The following is a 14,444-nucleotide window of genomic DNA, read 5'->3' on the forward strand; positions in this document are numbered from 1 at the left end:
AATGCACAAGAGCCCCCACTGGGGCTCGTACATTTCAAAGGAGGAATATGGAATTGCCTATTGAATAATCTACTGGTAAATTAATCGATAGTTAACATCCTTAGCCTTAATCAGTCACTCAGCATCACAATCAGACTTTCTGCAACATATGTTTATCTGGAAGTTGTTGTTACAGTCATCTGATATCCGTATATTCCTGAATGTTGTTTTCTGGCGAAACGTGTTATCCGTTTCCTACTAAGGGGTGCTTGCCACTAACTTCAGGGTTCATCAGTCTACCCCGCTCCAGTCTGCATCTTCAGTGTGCTTTAGTCAATAATTATTTGGTGCCTCAGAGTCTCCGGTCACTCCTCTGACTATCTGGGCATGCAGTGGCCTTCACACTTATCTCTCCTAAAACATTCTCTGTCTTATTCACCCAAACAATACATTTACATAATTGTAGCATCGAGCAAAAGGTACTTCACTTTAACAGAGTTACAGAATCTTTCACCATTAAACTTCTTTCTGTCTTTTACAAGGCTTTACATAATACCGACATCACTATGCATTACAATATTCCATTGTTTCACATTAACATCAGAATGTGCTAACATCAAACAGAACTGGACGTAAGTTAACAAACTGCTTTATGCCTATGTGAGGCCTACATCTTGGCTGCGTCTAGACTGGCAAGTTTTTCTGCAAAAGCAACTGATTTTGTAGAAAAACTTGCCAGGTGTCTACACTGGCTGCTTGAATATCCACAAGAACACTGACAATCTCATGTAAGATTGTCAGTGTTCTTGCGGAAATACTATGCTGCTCCCGTTTGGGCAAAAGCTCTCTTGCGCAAATGCTTTTGAGCAAGAGGGCCAGTGTAGACAACGCGGTATTGTTTTGCGCAAAAAAGCCCCGATCGCGAAAATGGCGATCAGGGCTTTCTTGCGCAAAACCGCGTCTAGATTGGCACAGACGCTTTTCCGCAAAAAGCACTTTTGCGGAGAAGCGTCCGTGCCAATCTAGACGCTCTTTTCCGTAAATGCTTTTAACGGAAAAGTTTTTCCGTTAAAAGCATTTGCGGAAAATCATGCCAGTTTAGACGTAGCCCTTGTGTTTAAGTCTCTTAAAAGATAATCAAAACTGTAGTATAACATACATTCATTATAACTAACTAACTTATTACCTACAAGGCTACATTTATGCAAGAGATCTTACTGTGATGTAGCTTCATTGGTACAGCTATAGTTTAGACAAAGTGTTAGTGTGTGGCAAACTAGGGTGTAAATGTTTCAAACATAGTATGTCAAAGGGCACTTTGAACTTTTAATGCATGGCAGCAGGATCCACATGGTGACTTAGTGCACATTAGGCCAGTGTGCTGCAGATTTAGACTTTTTTTTTTTCTGTGCACTAAGTCTCCATATAGACTAACCCTTAGGTAGATGAGTACCTGGCAGTGCATTGTGGGAATCTTTCCCTCTGATGCACTCGCTTTAAGGAATTTGAAACTGTTCGAGCTTCCATCTGGCTGACTTCTGTATGCATTCAATGGCATGCCTTGGGAACCTCAAGCAAAAAACTTATTAATTCTTAAGAATACTAGAATAAGTGGCATAGATCTAACTCAAAAATACAATTATAAATAATAAACATCCAATATACTTTGATAGTGTTAACACACCTTTACTAAACGTCTTAAAGAAACAGTATAACTGACTGAGATTACATGTCACTACTAATTTAAATCCACCAGGCAGTTGAATAAAATCAATTAACAAATATAGTATACAGTAATACATTAAATATATCTAACTGGCATTTACATTGCCCCCATTTACTCCACCCACCTCCAGATTTCAGAGTCTTAGGTGCTTGCATGGCAGTGATTGAAAATTTGAAGATGGCGAAACACTGTGTTGGTTTTGTACATCAGACCAGCAACCCAGCCAAGGTAACATGCTGCACAGTCTCTGAAGACTGCAGTTGGCTTCACCAAATGTCAGCACCTCTGGCTCCTGGTTCGACGGGAAGATCACTTAGCTTCTCTTCAGACAATTTCTCTGCTATGCTCCTTCCCTTGCAGGTACTTTCCTAAACAAGAGTGCGGGTTACTCAGTTCCTACACTGAAGACCCACCTCAGTCAGCTCTAGAGTATAGGCACCGCAGTAGTCTCTCCCTTGGCTCCAGTGAAGCTGTCAACCACTTTTGAAGCTTCCCGCTCTATCCGAACTACAGCATCTTTTGGTTTCCTAGCAGCAGCTCATGGTATGGATGGAGCGCCACATGAGCAACCTGAATCCTCTTGCCTCTCACTCCAAATGGAGCCTGCTCTCTTTGCACTCACTCTTTCCACAAGGCATCATGAGAGTTGTAGTCTCTGAGGCTAGACTGCAGCACACAGGATCTTGCCAACTGGAACATTCCCAATAAAGTTCAGAGGCCCCTCTTGTAAAAGGACATTTTAAAAAAGACTGTCCATTCTACACAAGACATCAGAAATTCTATGGCACTTTAATTTGATTAGGGGTTTGTGTTTTTGTCATTGCTTCAGTGTCTTTTCTCCTCACCATCATGCAGGATGTTACGAATTCATTGGTTGCTACCCCCCTGTCCAGAGATGCTTGAATTTCAGTGGCATCAATCTAATTTGTTAATCATTTGCAAAGAAAAAGCTATGTAAATATATCAATTCTTTGATGAAAGACACTGTATAAATTGAATGTATTATTATTATTTATTTATTATTATTTTATTTTATTATAAGTGGGAAATAACATTTTAAAAAATTGGTTGTCCACTGAAATATAGTTGTAATAAACTGATTTTCCTTAACTGGTGATTACTGAACATACAGTTTGCTAAATAGCTATGTTTATACTTGGCATTTCTAAACGTTATGGCCAAGTTAATTGACTTGCATTGGAGTTGTGCCGATATGCACCAGTGAAAATTTGGTCCTGGGAGTTTAAACTTGCAATTAAAAATGAAATCATCTTTAGTAGTAGCTGACGTATCTTAAATGACTGTTTTATGGCCCGTTCTTATACTGCTCTCTGTGTTGTCTGTGCATGATCTTCATTCTTGTTGATGTGACTTATACTTACCTAAATCCATTTTTGTCTTGTGTCCATAAGCTACATTCTTGATTTCTGTTGTATGCTAATAGTAGTATGGAGAATTTCAGTTGAATAACAATGTTCATGTTGTATATTGTACTTTTACTATAAATGTATGTTGTTTAACTAGATCAGCACCTAATATAAGTAGGCTCCATTGAACATACTTTTCTCAGTGGTGGTTTAGATTATGGTTCCATAAAGCCAATGGCCAAAAAATTTCATTCATTTGAGTAGGATTAGGATTTGGTGCACAGATGAAATGGGAAAGGATCAGGATCTGAGGAGACTTAGGTGGAATGTTGAGTTTCTTACTTTTAACATAAAACTGTTTTCCTCTTTCCTTAGCCTTCCTTGAATCCAGGGGGAAGACAAGTATCTGATGTAGTGCTCTTAAACCATTGGAGTATTAGGAACTATGAAGTGCAACGTGGAGACATTGTGTCATTAGTGTAAGTAATTTCAAATACATTTCTTTACATATTTATGTCCATCTTGAACCATTTGCATTGTAATAGATTTTATGTATAATGCCATGATATATTTATGTATGTTGGTAGTGAAACTATACAGAAAATAGATAGTATGAACAACAAATGCATTATTATTGTAAATTTTCAACATTTAAGAGCTCTTCAAAGGGTTCATTATCATTTGCTTCAAAGGAGAAAAATGTCAAGAACTGTGTTATATAGATTTTTACAAGAATGGGCAAGGAAAAAAATATAACACAGTAAGGTATTTGAGATTTCTAATCAAGTACAGTGATCAGTTGAATGATAATTATGGATTTGAATAGAGTAGATAAAAATACATGGATTAATGGGGCGTGTGAAGACAGCATATCTTTGAATTTATGTTGCTTTATGAGTATATTTAATTCAAGAGAAGCCTCTCCTCCCCCCCCCCCCCTTTTTTAACTGTTTAACATATAGTAATATTTTTGCTGGAAAAATCAGACTCCCACATTTAAATTTAAGTAAGATCACAAAAATTAGACTTCTTTTTAAAGGACAACTTTATTAAAAAAAACAAGTTATGAATTAGAACATGGAGGCCTATCTATCAAGCCAAAAGGTGGCACTGTTTCTCTGTTAAAAATCTTCAAGACCATTAAAGGACAAAAACTCCATTTCAGTTTTAATGTAATGGAATGTCAAAGTGTGCATAACTGACACAATGATATAATACATTCTCATAGTATATGCTTGGATGGTTTAAGCTTAAGGTTTTTAGTTTTATAAGTAAAATGCACAGAATATAGACTGCAACTGAACTTGACTTTAAAACTAATTTCCCTATGTTCCCTATGTATTATACAACTGTTTTAATAGACCATGTTGTTATGGCTACCTGTCTACTGAAGTAGAAATTAATATATACATTTTACTATGAATGGTTACAGTAAATATATAAAAAAATCTGTTCTAAAGCACATTGTTCTTTTGTAAGATTATTTCTGATTTATTTTTCTGCTTCTCATATGGGTTTTTCTGGCAGATTTTTCTAAATGCTTTGAATAAATGGTATATTATTCATATTTGAGACACCTTACACTTAATGGAGGGCCTCCAAATTCAGGCCAGTTTATTGACTGACTGCATAGAATTAGTTTCTGCGTGTGTGTACATACTTGTGCCCCAGTCAATCCTAGAGATTACGTTAAATACATTAGTAAATCTGGTTAGTAATTACTGGACTGAACAAGAAGGTCAGTGAGTGTAACCAGGCACAAAGTGGAATAACATGGTTGCATCGTCATTTATGTTTTCAAAGATTCCTTGTTATCATCTGATCCATCCACATGGATTACTTTCACTTTGTCACCCAGATGCCCTGTTTTTGAAACCTTCTTGTTACCAGCCTTTTACATGCTGGGTTATACATTTATGTCCTCATTACTCTTTTGTCTTCTGTTTGACAGGGTTGTTTCCTCTTAGCTGGTGATGGAAAGAATATCCACCCATGTGGAAGAGGTCACATAATAGCCATGCAGCTGTACTGAGTTTTTTCCTTTTCTCTTGGGAAGTGTACAAAAAGCAAAGAATAGTATGTTAAAAGGCCACTATGAGCACAAAGGGAAAAAAAGAGATGAAATTTAAGAAGATTCAGTATAGTTTTCTTATGTAGAGATATTAAAGGATACTTTGTATGTCATTCCTTAATTTAGAGAATCTTATTATATGGGTTCATTAGAAATTGAATTAAAGTAAGTACACTGGCTTTCCCTACTTCCTTCAAACTTTGGAGAAGTTTGGATCCAAATTTTGTGACTTGGGCCAATATATCATACGTTTTAAAGTCTGAATATAGCAATATGATGTGGTGAGCATTGTATGCTGTAGTACCCCAGTGGAGAGATTATGCAGGCACGTGTTTATTCATTCAAGAAACTTAACTTCTGGTACATGAGTCTTTTATTGAGTAACTGGGTTAATTTCTTTATCTTATTCATCTTGATTCCCTGTCTATGGTTATTTGATTCATTGGTCAAAACATGTGCAGTCTGAGTAATTTTACTAGTTTATTCTTGCATCAAGTGTTTGATATGGGCATCATTATTCTGCTCATTAGGGGACTCAGTTGGACTCTGAGATTACGAGTATGCTTCACTACACATCTTAAAAAATCAGCAAATGCATGTACACTGGCGTGATACATAATTGCTGGTTGTAGATGAGATGCAATTATACTGACTGTGGCATTAATCCTTAAGTATAAAGTGACATATAGGGCTAGATTCTGTTTCTGGCTGTTGCTCTCCTGGCTATAATGTGAATGAGTTATGATGAAAAAATTTGGTTGTTGAGGTGAAGCCTGTGTAGGTTTGAAGATTTATATAATCTAGTGTGATTTCATTGTTGCCTTTTTTTAGTTTTAACCCATGCTTATAGATGGAATCCTGTGTTTGAGATCCATAAACATTGAAGCTTTGTTAACAAAAGTGGGTGCCCTGTGTCTCCTGTGGGTGTGCATATGTTAAAACATTAAAAAGTCTTCCCCCCCTCAGTTTATCTAAGCAAAGGATAAATCCTATAGAAGTTGAGCTAAATTTTCCAAACCACAATGGTTCAAATTGAGGAAAAATGAATTACTACTAGGCAGCAATTTAAAATGAAACGTCTAATGACCGTTCCCCCCCCCCCCCAGTAATTTAAATTAATTTGAAGTATAGTATGAATATGAAGTAAGCCCATTGTATGTGTCTCATACGCGTGCCATTGGATCTGCAATTATTTCCTTGTATCTTTGTGTAGGGTAACCTGTATCTGAAAATGTAAAGCTTTTTTTTTTTTTTTTTTTTTTTTTAAATGCATGTAATTTATCTTCAGTGATTAGAATCTGAGAACATAAATGATGCGCACACAATTAAAAAAAGAAGTTGTATTAATGCAAAAATAGTCCGTACTCCTGTGGGTCTCATGGTAAAAAAAGTTTAGATCTTATAGTGACTTCTGTGCAGATAGAACTCTGAATCTTTGTGGAGCACCACTAAAATGAATAAGCTTCACCCACAGAATTGGATTACAGAAGTGGAGCATATTTTGTCATGTTGCCTATTGCTGGTATGGGGATATCTTGTGTAATCTTTATTTAGAGAGACATTGCCAGGGAATGATTTATGACTCTTAACATTTACTTTACACGTGTTTATTGAAGATCTCTGGGATCTGGCAATAAAACTTCCCCTCCTCATTTCTGTTACTACAGGTTACACTTCTGAAATCTGGCATTCTCTGGTCCAGCAACATTCGTGGTCCAGTAGGATCATGGATGCTTCTGGACCAGAGAGTCTGGGCGCCTAATGGCAGAAAGACCAGCAACCTGGCCAGGGTGGGGCATAGCAGGGCTGGGGGAGCCACGCAGAAGTGCTGGGTCAGGGTCATAAAATTTGGCAGAGCTGAGGAACCTTGGCTGCCTGCAGCAGCACTGAGCTGGAGAACTCCGTCCGCAGGTGGCAGCATGGGGTTGGGAACCAGAGAAGCCCAGCAGCACACAGCAGTGTATGCCCAGAGAACCTTAGCTGCCCGCGCAGTGCGGTGCCAAAGAAGCCCAGCCACCCACTGCAGTGTGGAGCTGGGGGCTGTAGAGTTTAGCTGCCTACAGCAGTGCAAAGCCAGGGAAATCTGGTCATCTGCGATGGTGTGAGGCCAGTGCCAGGGCCAGAGAACCCCAGCTGCACATGGCAGCCTGGGGCTGGGAGGCAGTGACAGTATGACAGACAGCCTGGCTGGGGAGGGAGTAGAGGGACTGAGAGGCAGAAGGCCAGCTGGCTCTGGGTAGGTGGCAGGGGACACCTTCCCTGGTTTGGCAAATTCTCTCATTCGGGACCGGTCAGGTCCTGAACGGTGCCTGGCCAGGGAGGTCCAACTTGTAATTATTGGTACTTTTAAAGAAAAGGGTTGGTCAGTTTGTTTACATGAGTAATCCTGACAGTACATTTTTAATTCAGACTTTTAAAATAGCAGGCATATAACATATTTTAATATAGCTCTGTCACAGCTTCTTGTACTGCTTCATTCAATTTACTTATGGCTGATCAAGGTACAGTTTGACATAGAGGTATAGTGGAAATAAGATCGCTCTGATTCTAAATCCTGATAGTAGAAGCAAATTGTAAACATAGGCATGCAAATGAAATTTTAAATAAAGTGGGCACACTTGGATTCCATTTGAGAAACTTTTACATAGATGATATCTAATGTGAAAAATGAAGCTTCTATAATTACAGCATATAGTTTTCCACATTCACTGCTAAAGTTGATCTTAAGGTTTTGAAATTACACCTTTAAAGGACTGATATTAAAGTTGACAAAGCACTAAAATACATACATTGTAAGGGAGAATCTTAATGAAAATATGTATAACACACCTTTTATCTGGAAACCTTCCCCAACAGTCAACCTTCTGTACTTCATGTCCTGACGTACTGTGACATATTGCTGTGGCTGTGTGCTATTCCATAGATTGTGTTTCCCATCATATTGCTGAGAGCTGCATTTCAATACTTGATGAAGTATTAAAACAAACGATAACAATACCTAACTCTTACATTGAACTTGTTGTTTGTAGCTCTTGAAATGCTTTTCAAAGCAGGTAGTACCATTATTTCTGCTTTACAGATGGAGAAACTGTTCTTGGCAACTTTTTCAGTGTCACTCAGCAGGCCACTGGCTGAGCTTGAAATTGAAACTAGATCTCCTAAGTACCAGTTTGCTGCACTGGTCCACAGTGTCTCTGGCTGTAGTCAAAGCAGTTTGCAGGAATTTCCTGATGAATTCTAACAAAACCTCCAGGAGAAAAGTGTAATGCCCTGTATTTCAAATATACTATTACAGGCAATCCTTGAGTTACGCCCCCCCCTGCATTTACGACCGCTCTGCTCCGGCCCAGTATGGCCTTTTGCCTGGCACAGCCCTCGGCTGGTTCTGGGCGCAGTTCGCACAGTGCCACTGGATCTGGGAGATGCGGAACTGCCTACTGCCTGGCACAGCCTCCAGCTGGTTCTGGGCGCAGCTGGCTCCAGGAGCTGTGGAGCTGCCTACCTCCCGGCCTAGCCCCTGGCCAGCCCTGGGCACAGTTTGTGCTGCTGGCTGTGGGAGACTACAAACTCCCAGTTTCATGCTTAATCCACTAAATACCACTTTACTGCCTGTGATTTTATTTTGTATTTTAGCTTATCAAGAACTTTGGGCTCCAGTACAAATTATACACTTTTAATTTCTTTTTAAAGAATACCGTAGTCACTATTTAAATACAACCATTTCAGTATTGACAACACTAAATATTCAGGCCCCCAAAATAATAATTAAAAATGAATTTGAGGTGCTTCTTCCTTCTAGTTTTTGAGCCTTTAGGGCTTACTTGGGTCACATTTTCAAATATGTCTCTGAAGCGAGGAGGTCTAGAAACTTACTCAGATATTTGTTTCCAGAAATGGAAGCATTAAGTAAGATAGCAGATTTCAAGACTTGTCATAAAATAGTGAGAATTGGCGATACTGAGATTTGTTACAGTCAAATGCAACAACTATTTAAAAGTGTCTGTCAAACCTGCATGACTGATTAGGTTAGGAAATGAAGATTGTTGTAGAAATCAAGCTATAGATGGAATTTTTGGTATGCAGAAATCAAATGAGGGGCTTGTGGCTAGTTTAGCTTAACTTCTTACGTGGGAACAAATTCATAAATAAGTAATAGCTACATCTTGTTTGGACTTGTTGAGAAAAAAGATAAAATATGAAAAACAAATCATTTTTAATAAAAGGAAAATGTTTTCCTAATCAAACACACACGAGCTGTACTGCCTGTAATGTAAAAATCTCATCATTTATGACGTTCTGAGTCACAGGTTCACTGAACACAGTATCAATTCACATATAACTAAACCTGTGAGAATTAGTCTGTGTTTATTTTTCTTTTTGAGCTATGGCTGATATTATACAACATGATTAAATTCTGTCATAGCTAGGAGCATTATACAATAAATTCAGATAAAAAATTGCCTTAGCGTTACCTAGTTTAAAATTTAATTGTGACTTCCATTAGGGATGTAAGAGTGTAAACGACTAACTGTTTAACTGATAAGCGGATGTTTGTTAGTTACATTCAGCCTCCCAGGGAGGCAGCTTTGCTGTGGCAGGGAAGGGAAGTCTCCTTTCCCCAGAGCATGGCTGGCAGGGGCTGGTGCCCGGCTCCTGGGGAAACTTTGTTGAGGGTCCTGCAGTATAAAGCTAAGCTTTATACAGCAGGGCCCACAATCCGGGTAACTGTGTAACTGCTAAGGTTTTAAAAGTTCACTTAAAATGAGTGCATGGGAATAAACCTTCATTTACCACCAGTGACAGCAAAAGCCTTTTCATCACCTGCCTCAACTGACCGCAGTTTGGCTGGCTAGAAAAGTGGGTATTTCTTCAACTGGCATTTTTCACTATTCAGTAAAGACTCACATGCTACTTCTGGAGATGGAGTCAGAGTGCATGGAACCTTGACCCTCTGTCCCTGCTTGATCTGATACGTCTCTATAGGCATGTCTATACTGCATCTGGGAGTGAGCCCTCCCAGTTCAATCCCACAGAGTTGTGGTGACGGCACTGTAACTCAGACTCTAAATCTTGAAGGGTGGGAGTGGAGTGGGCTTGAAAGTTCAAGCTCCAGCCCAAGCTGCAAACACTGCTGCATGTAGTGCACTAAGGAGAACTATACTAATACTAGCCTGTGGACCTGAGCTGGTAAGTGCACTGTTGGAAGTAGTTAGAACAAGGGTGGGGAACCTTTTTTGGGTCAGGGGCTGCTGACCCCCAGAAAAATCAGTCAGGAGCCACACACAAGTGAGAAGCAAAAAAGAAAAAACAAACCCTAACTGATGTAGCTCCCAATTGAGAATCAGAAAGACACTCCCCACATTCCCTTCCTTCACCAAAGCCTAAGGGAGCCCAGGCCAATAGGTTTAGTGTGCTTTAGCCCCATGGCAGGATGGTGGGAGAGCTGGAGCGCCAGCACAGGCTTCCCAATGCAGGGAAGAAGCGCCGAGCCTGGGGGGGCTGCATCTCTCCCTCACCCCTGACTTAGAGACATACCTGAGGTACTGTGTATATCTGTTATGGATGTGTGCAACTGTCTCTGTTGTTCTGTCACTCTGATTTCTTTCTGCAGCTTATATAATAAAAATGGTTGCTGTGGTCAGAAAAATGGTCAATTATTTATCACAAAATTTTGAATTAAAATTTGAAATTCATAATTCAGGCTGCAAATTTGATAGAAACCAATATTTAGAATGTTCAAATAGTAGACTGAATTAACCAGCGTTTCCTTCCTTGTAATAATTTTCAATCAGCTCTCCATAATGCTCATAAGAGGTTATGTATTTTGTATTAATTTCATTAATTGGTCTGTGCCAAAAGTTAAAAAAGATGATCTGTACAAATGTATTTATTGAAAGAGTGAAACTGAATTTTTATCAATCATTGCTATGCTGAACAGTCATTCTGAAAGATTCACAACTATTAAAAGAACCTAAATAAATGTAAACTTAGCATTTAGAATGCAGTGTGATGATCATAGTTTGCTTCATTTTTTTTAAATTTCAGAAACTTTTCTTTCCTGTCTCTCGTACTGAACTAGCTATTGAGAGTACCTCTGCTTGATCTTCTTGACCCTTCCGGGTTCTGTTCTGTTCTGTTCATCTTTAGGGCCCAAAACATAGTCATCTGTCTGCTGAAATGCAGAACACTGCATGAAGAGGTTGTGCTGACAAAGAAGTTAAATGATCACTTTTGGTGCCTTTGTGTTCTCAAAAGATCCTCCTTCTTCTGTGTCTTTGGCTGGAGACAGAATTTTCATTGTCTTTTCCTGATTAAAAAAGCATGTGTTTAATTCTACTTTTATTTTCTTATTTACTTTATGATCTTTTCTTAGCTTAGATATTGTTGTATATTTCAGGTTTTATAGAGTTGGGGAAAGATAAACCTATTGTACATTGTTTTTGTAAAGTGGGTATATTTTGTTTCCCAAAGAATGTTTTTAGTTACTGTGCACAATCCTGTATTTCATTAAAAAATTTAAAAGTGTTTAAAAATGTTATAAGTGAGCAGGAGTATTCTAAAAGGGCAATTTTTGTTGTGATGTGGAAATTGAAAAGTTAGAGGAGAAAGTTGCTCCAGTTAGTCCTCCCCTCAACTTTCACTTTCCCTAAAGTGATCTGGCTTAACCAGTTTGACTTGATTGCCGGAATCTTTCCTTTTGATTGGTAGGCTGGCTTCCTTGAGCCAAAAAGTGCCACTTGTATGAACATTTTAAAAGTTCACAATTAATCTTTAGAATTGGAAAAAGAAGTGGTCTGTTTCCTGTTAGGTTAATGGTGTGGAAATCAATTATAGGTCTAGCAAACCTCATGAAAGGAATGATTGTAATAGAATAATTGTGCAAAGAAACACTTTCATAACATGATAAATGTTTTCTTCCACTATTTGATCTGAGGAAGTGGGTCTGGCCCACGAAAGCTCATCATCTAATAAACCATCTTGTTAGTCTTTAAAGTGCTACATTGTCCTGCATTTTGCTGATGATAAATGGAGTGTATGCCAGCCAGTGACACCACCATATTGTATTCTGTTTTATTGCCGTTCTTGTACCTGATTGGTCATCCAGGTATCTGCTTGCCATTTAGGGTGAAAAAGATAAAGAGTACATAAGAATGGCCATTCTAGGCTAGACAGACTCTTGGTCTGACCCAGTATCTTGTCTTCCATCCGTGGCCAGTGACAGATACCCAGTGAGAATGAACAGAACAGGTAATCGTCAAGTGATCCAAATAATCACTAGTTGCAATTTGTATTGTCTTATTTGTTAGCACACATGACAGGTTGATAAACAGTTTTTACACTCGTGGATAAGCTGATCTGATTCTGACTGAAGCAAGAACATATCAATCAATATTGATAAAAGAAACAACTTTTGCTGTACTGCAGCAACTTTCATTAGAGAAAATGATTATATCTGTCATTTGATATAATAGATACAATATAACTGAACAGAAATTTGTAAAAGGATCAATCTCCTCTGCTTCAAAAATGAATGTTGAGACACTGTACAAGAGATGATTACCTTCATTAGCCTTATTCCAATGGACCTGAGTTTGATAGCCAAAAATTACTATTAAAATACAGGCAGTCCCCGAGTTATGCGGATCCGACTTATGTCAGATCCGCAGTTACGAATGGGGTTTGCTCTGTCTCTCCCTGGTCTGCTGGAGACCAGCAGACCAGGGAGACGGGGAGCAAAGCCTCTGAGGACGCCGGCAGCGGGACAGCCGCGGCGCGTCTGGGCTGCCCGCGTGCTCCGCAAAGCCGCGGAGGACCCAGGCGGCGGGACCGCGGTGTGTCTCGGTCCGCCGCCCGCGTCTCCCTGGTCTGCTGGGGGGGGTGCAGCTAGTACCCCCCCCCCCCCCAGCAGACCAGGCTTTTCTCCGGATGCCTGTGGTAGAGCAGCTGGGGCGCTGCCGGTTGGTCCCGCAGCGCCGCTCTGGGAGCTACTAGACCAACCCGGCAGCACCCCAGCTGCTCTGCCCCAGGCGTCCTGATTCAGCCGCTGCTGGTCAGTTTCAGCAGCGGCTGAATCAGGATGCCTGGGGCAGAGCAGCTGGGGTGCTGCTGGGTTGGTCCAGTAGCGCCGAGGAGCGGTGCTACTGGAGCAGCCCAGCAGCACCCCAGCTACTCTGCCCCAGGCGTCCCCAAGTCAGCCGCTGCTGAAACTGACCAGCGCTGACTACAGGAAGCCCGAGGCAGAGTTGCTCTGCCCCGGGCTTCCTGGAATCAGCTGCTGATCAGTTTCAGTAGCAGCTGACTTGGGGATGCCTGGGGTTCTTAAGTTGAATCTATGTAAGTCGGAACTGGCATCCAGATTCAGCCTGTTGAAACTGATCAGAGGCTGATTCCAGGAAGCCCAGGGCAGAGCAACTCTGCCTCCGGCTTCCTGTAGTCAGCCGCTGGTCAGTTTCAGCAGTGGCTGAATCTGGATGCCAGTTCCGACTTACATACAGATTCAACTTAAGAACAAACCTACAGTCCCTATCTTGTACATAACCCGGGGTCTGCCTGTATATGAATAATTACCAATATTTGCATATTGTTATTTTACTATTTAACTGGGAAATGGCAGGCTGCAATCCTCATTCAACTAAAGTGCGATTGCTATTTTGTGTGTGTGTGTGTGCGCGCGCGCGTGCCTGCGTGCAGTTTTTTTCTCCCCTTAAAAGGCTGCAATGGTGATCTAGTAAAAAAAATCAAGTTAAGGACAATTGTACTGGATATAGTACAGTTATTTCACTTGGTATTTCTACATAGTCTGACATGTGTAGACTGATTCAATCAGAAAACTGGGAAAACTCCCATTGACGAACATGGTCAGGATTTCACATGAGGTTTTTAAACCTCACATGTGCAAATGCACATTTACCATTATAAAAATTTTGCTTTTGCCTGACTCTGCTCCCACTGAAATAAATTGGAGGTATTCTGCTGTCTTCCATAGCAGTATTAAGTAGTGATTGAAAAATAAAAGGATATGAGTTATATTAAGTTTCCACCAGAAATGTAATTGATTCTAGAATGTGAGATAGAGGAGAAAAAAAAATAGGATTGTATGTGATCATGTATGACTTGAATTAAATATTAGAAGTTGATCATGTACTATGGTGGTGGGAACAATGTAAATACATAGGAAAGTGTGTGTGTGTGGGGGGGGGGAGGGGAGAAGGGACCCAAAGAAATCTACAAATGAAGTAACTTTTACTATTCTTTTTGCTATTCAGTGGAATAGTAAGCAGTATAGGATGGAGTTTTCTCT

At 39.9% G+C, this 14,444-nt stretch overlaps 1 protein-coding gene across 15 annotated transcripts in view; it reads left to right on the forward strand.

The window, feature by feature from the left end:
* IMMP2L (inner mitochondrial membrane peptidase subunit 2) overlaps positions 1 to 14,444 on the forward strand; it is a 771,740-nt gene that overhangs the window by 39,822 nt on the left and 717,474 nt on the right. For 14 of the 15 annotated variants that reach the window (XR_012904088.1, XR_012904089.1, XM_075929730.1 and 11 more), the window contains exon 3: positions 3,448 to 3,551. Coding sequence is in view for 13 of the 15 variants with exons in the window: in XM_075929730.1 (XP_075785845.1) it covers positions 3,448 to 3,551 (104 nt within the window). In the remaining 2 variants the exon portion in view is untranslated. Of the gene's footprint in view, positions 1 to 3,447; positions 3,552 to 5,023; positions 10,492 to 14,444 lie in introns of those variants that run through there. The other variant, XM_075929813.1, reaches the window with a different exon arrangement.

This window comes from Pelodiscus sinensis, chromosome 1, assembly GCF_049634645.1.
Source record: "Pelodiscus sinensis isolate JC-2024 chromosome 1, ASM4963464v1, whole genome shotgun sequence".
Classification (NCBI taxonomy): Eukaryota; Metazoa; Chordata; order Testudines; family Trionychidae; genus Pelodiscus; species Pelodiscus sinensis.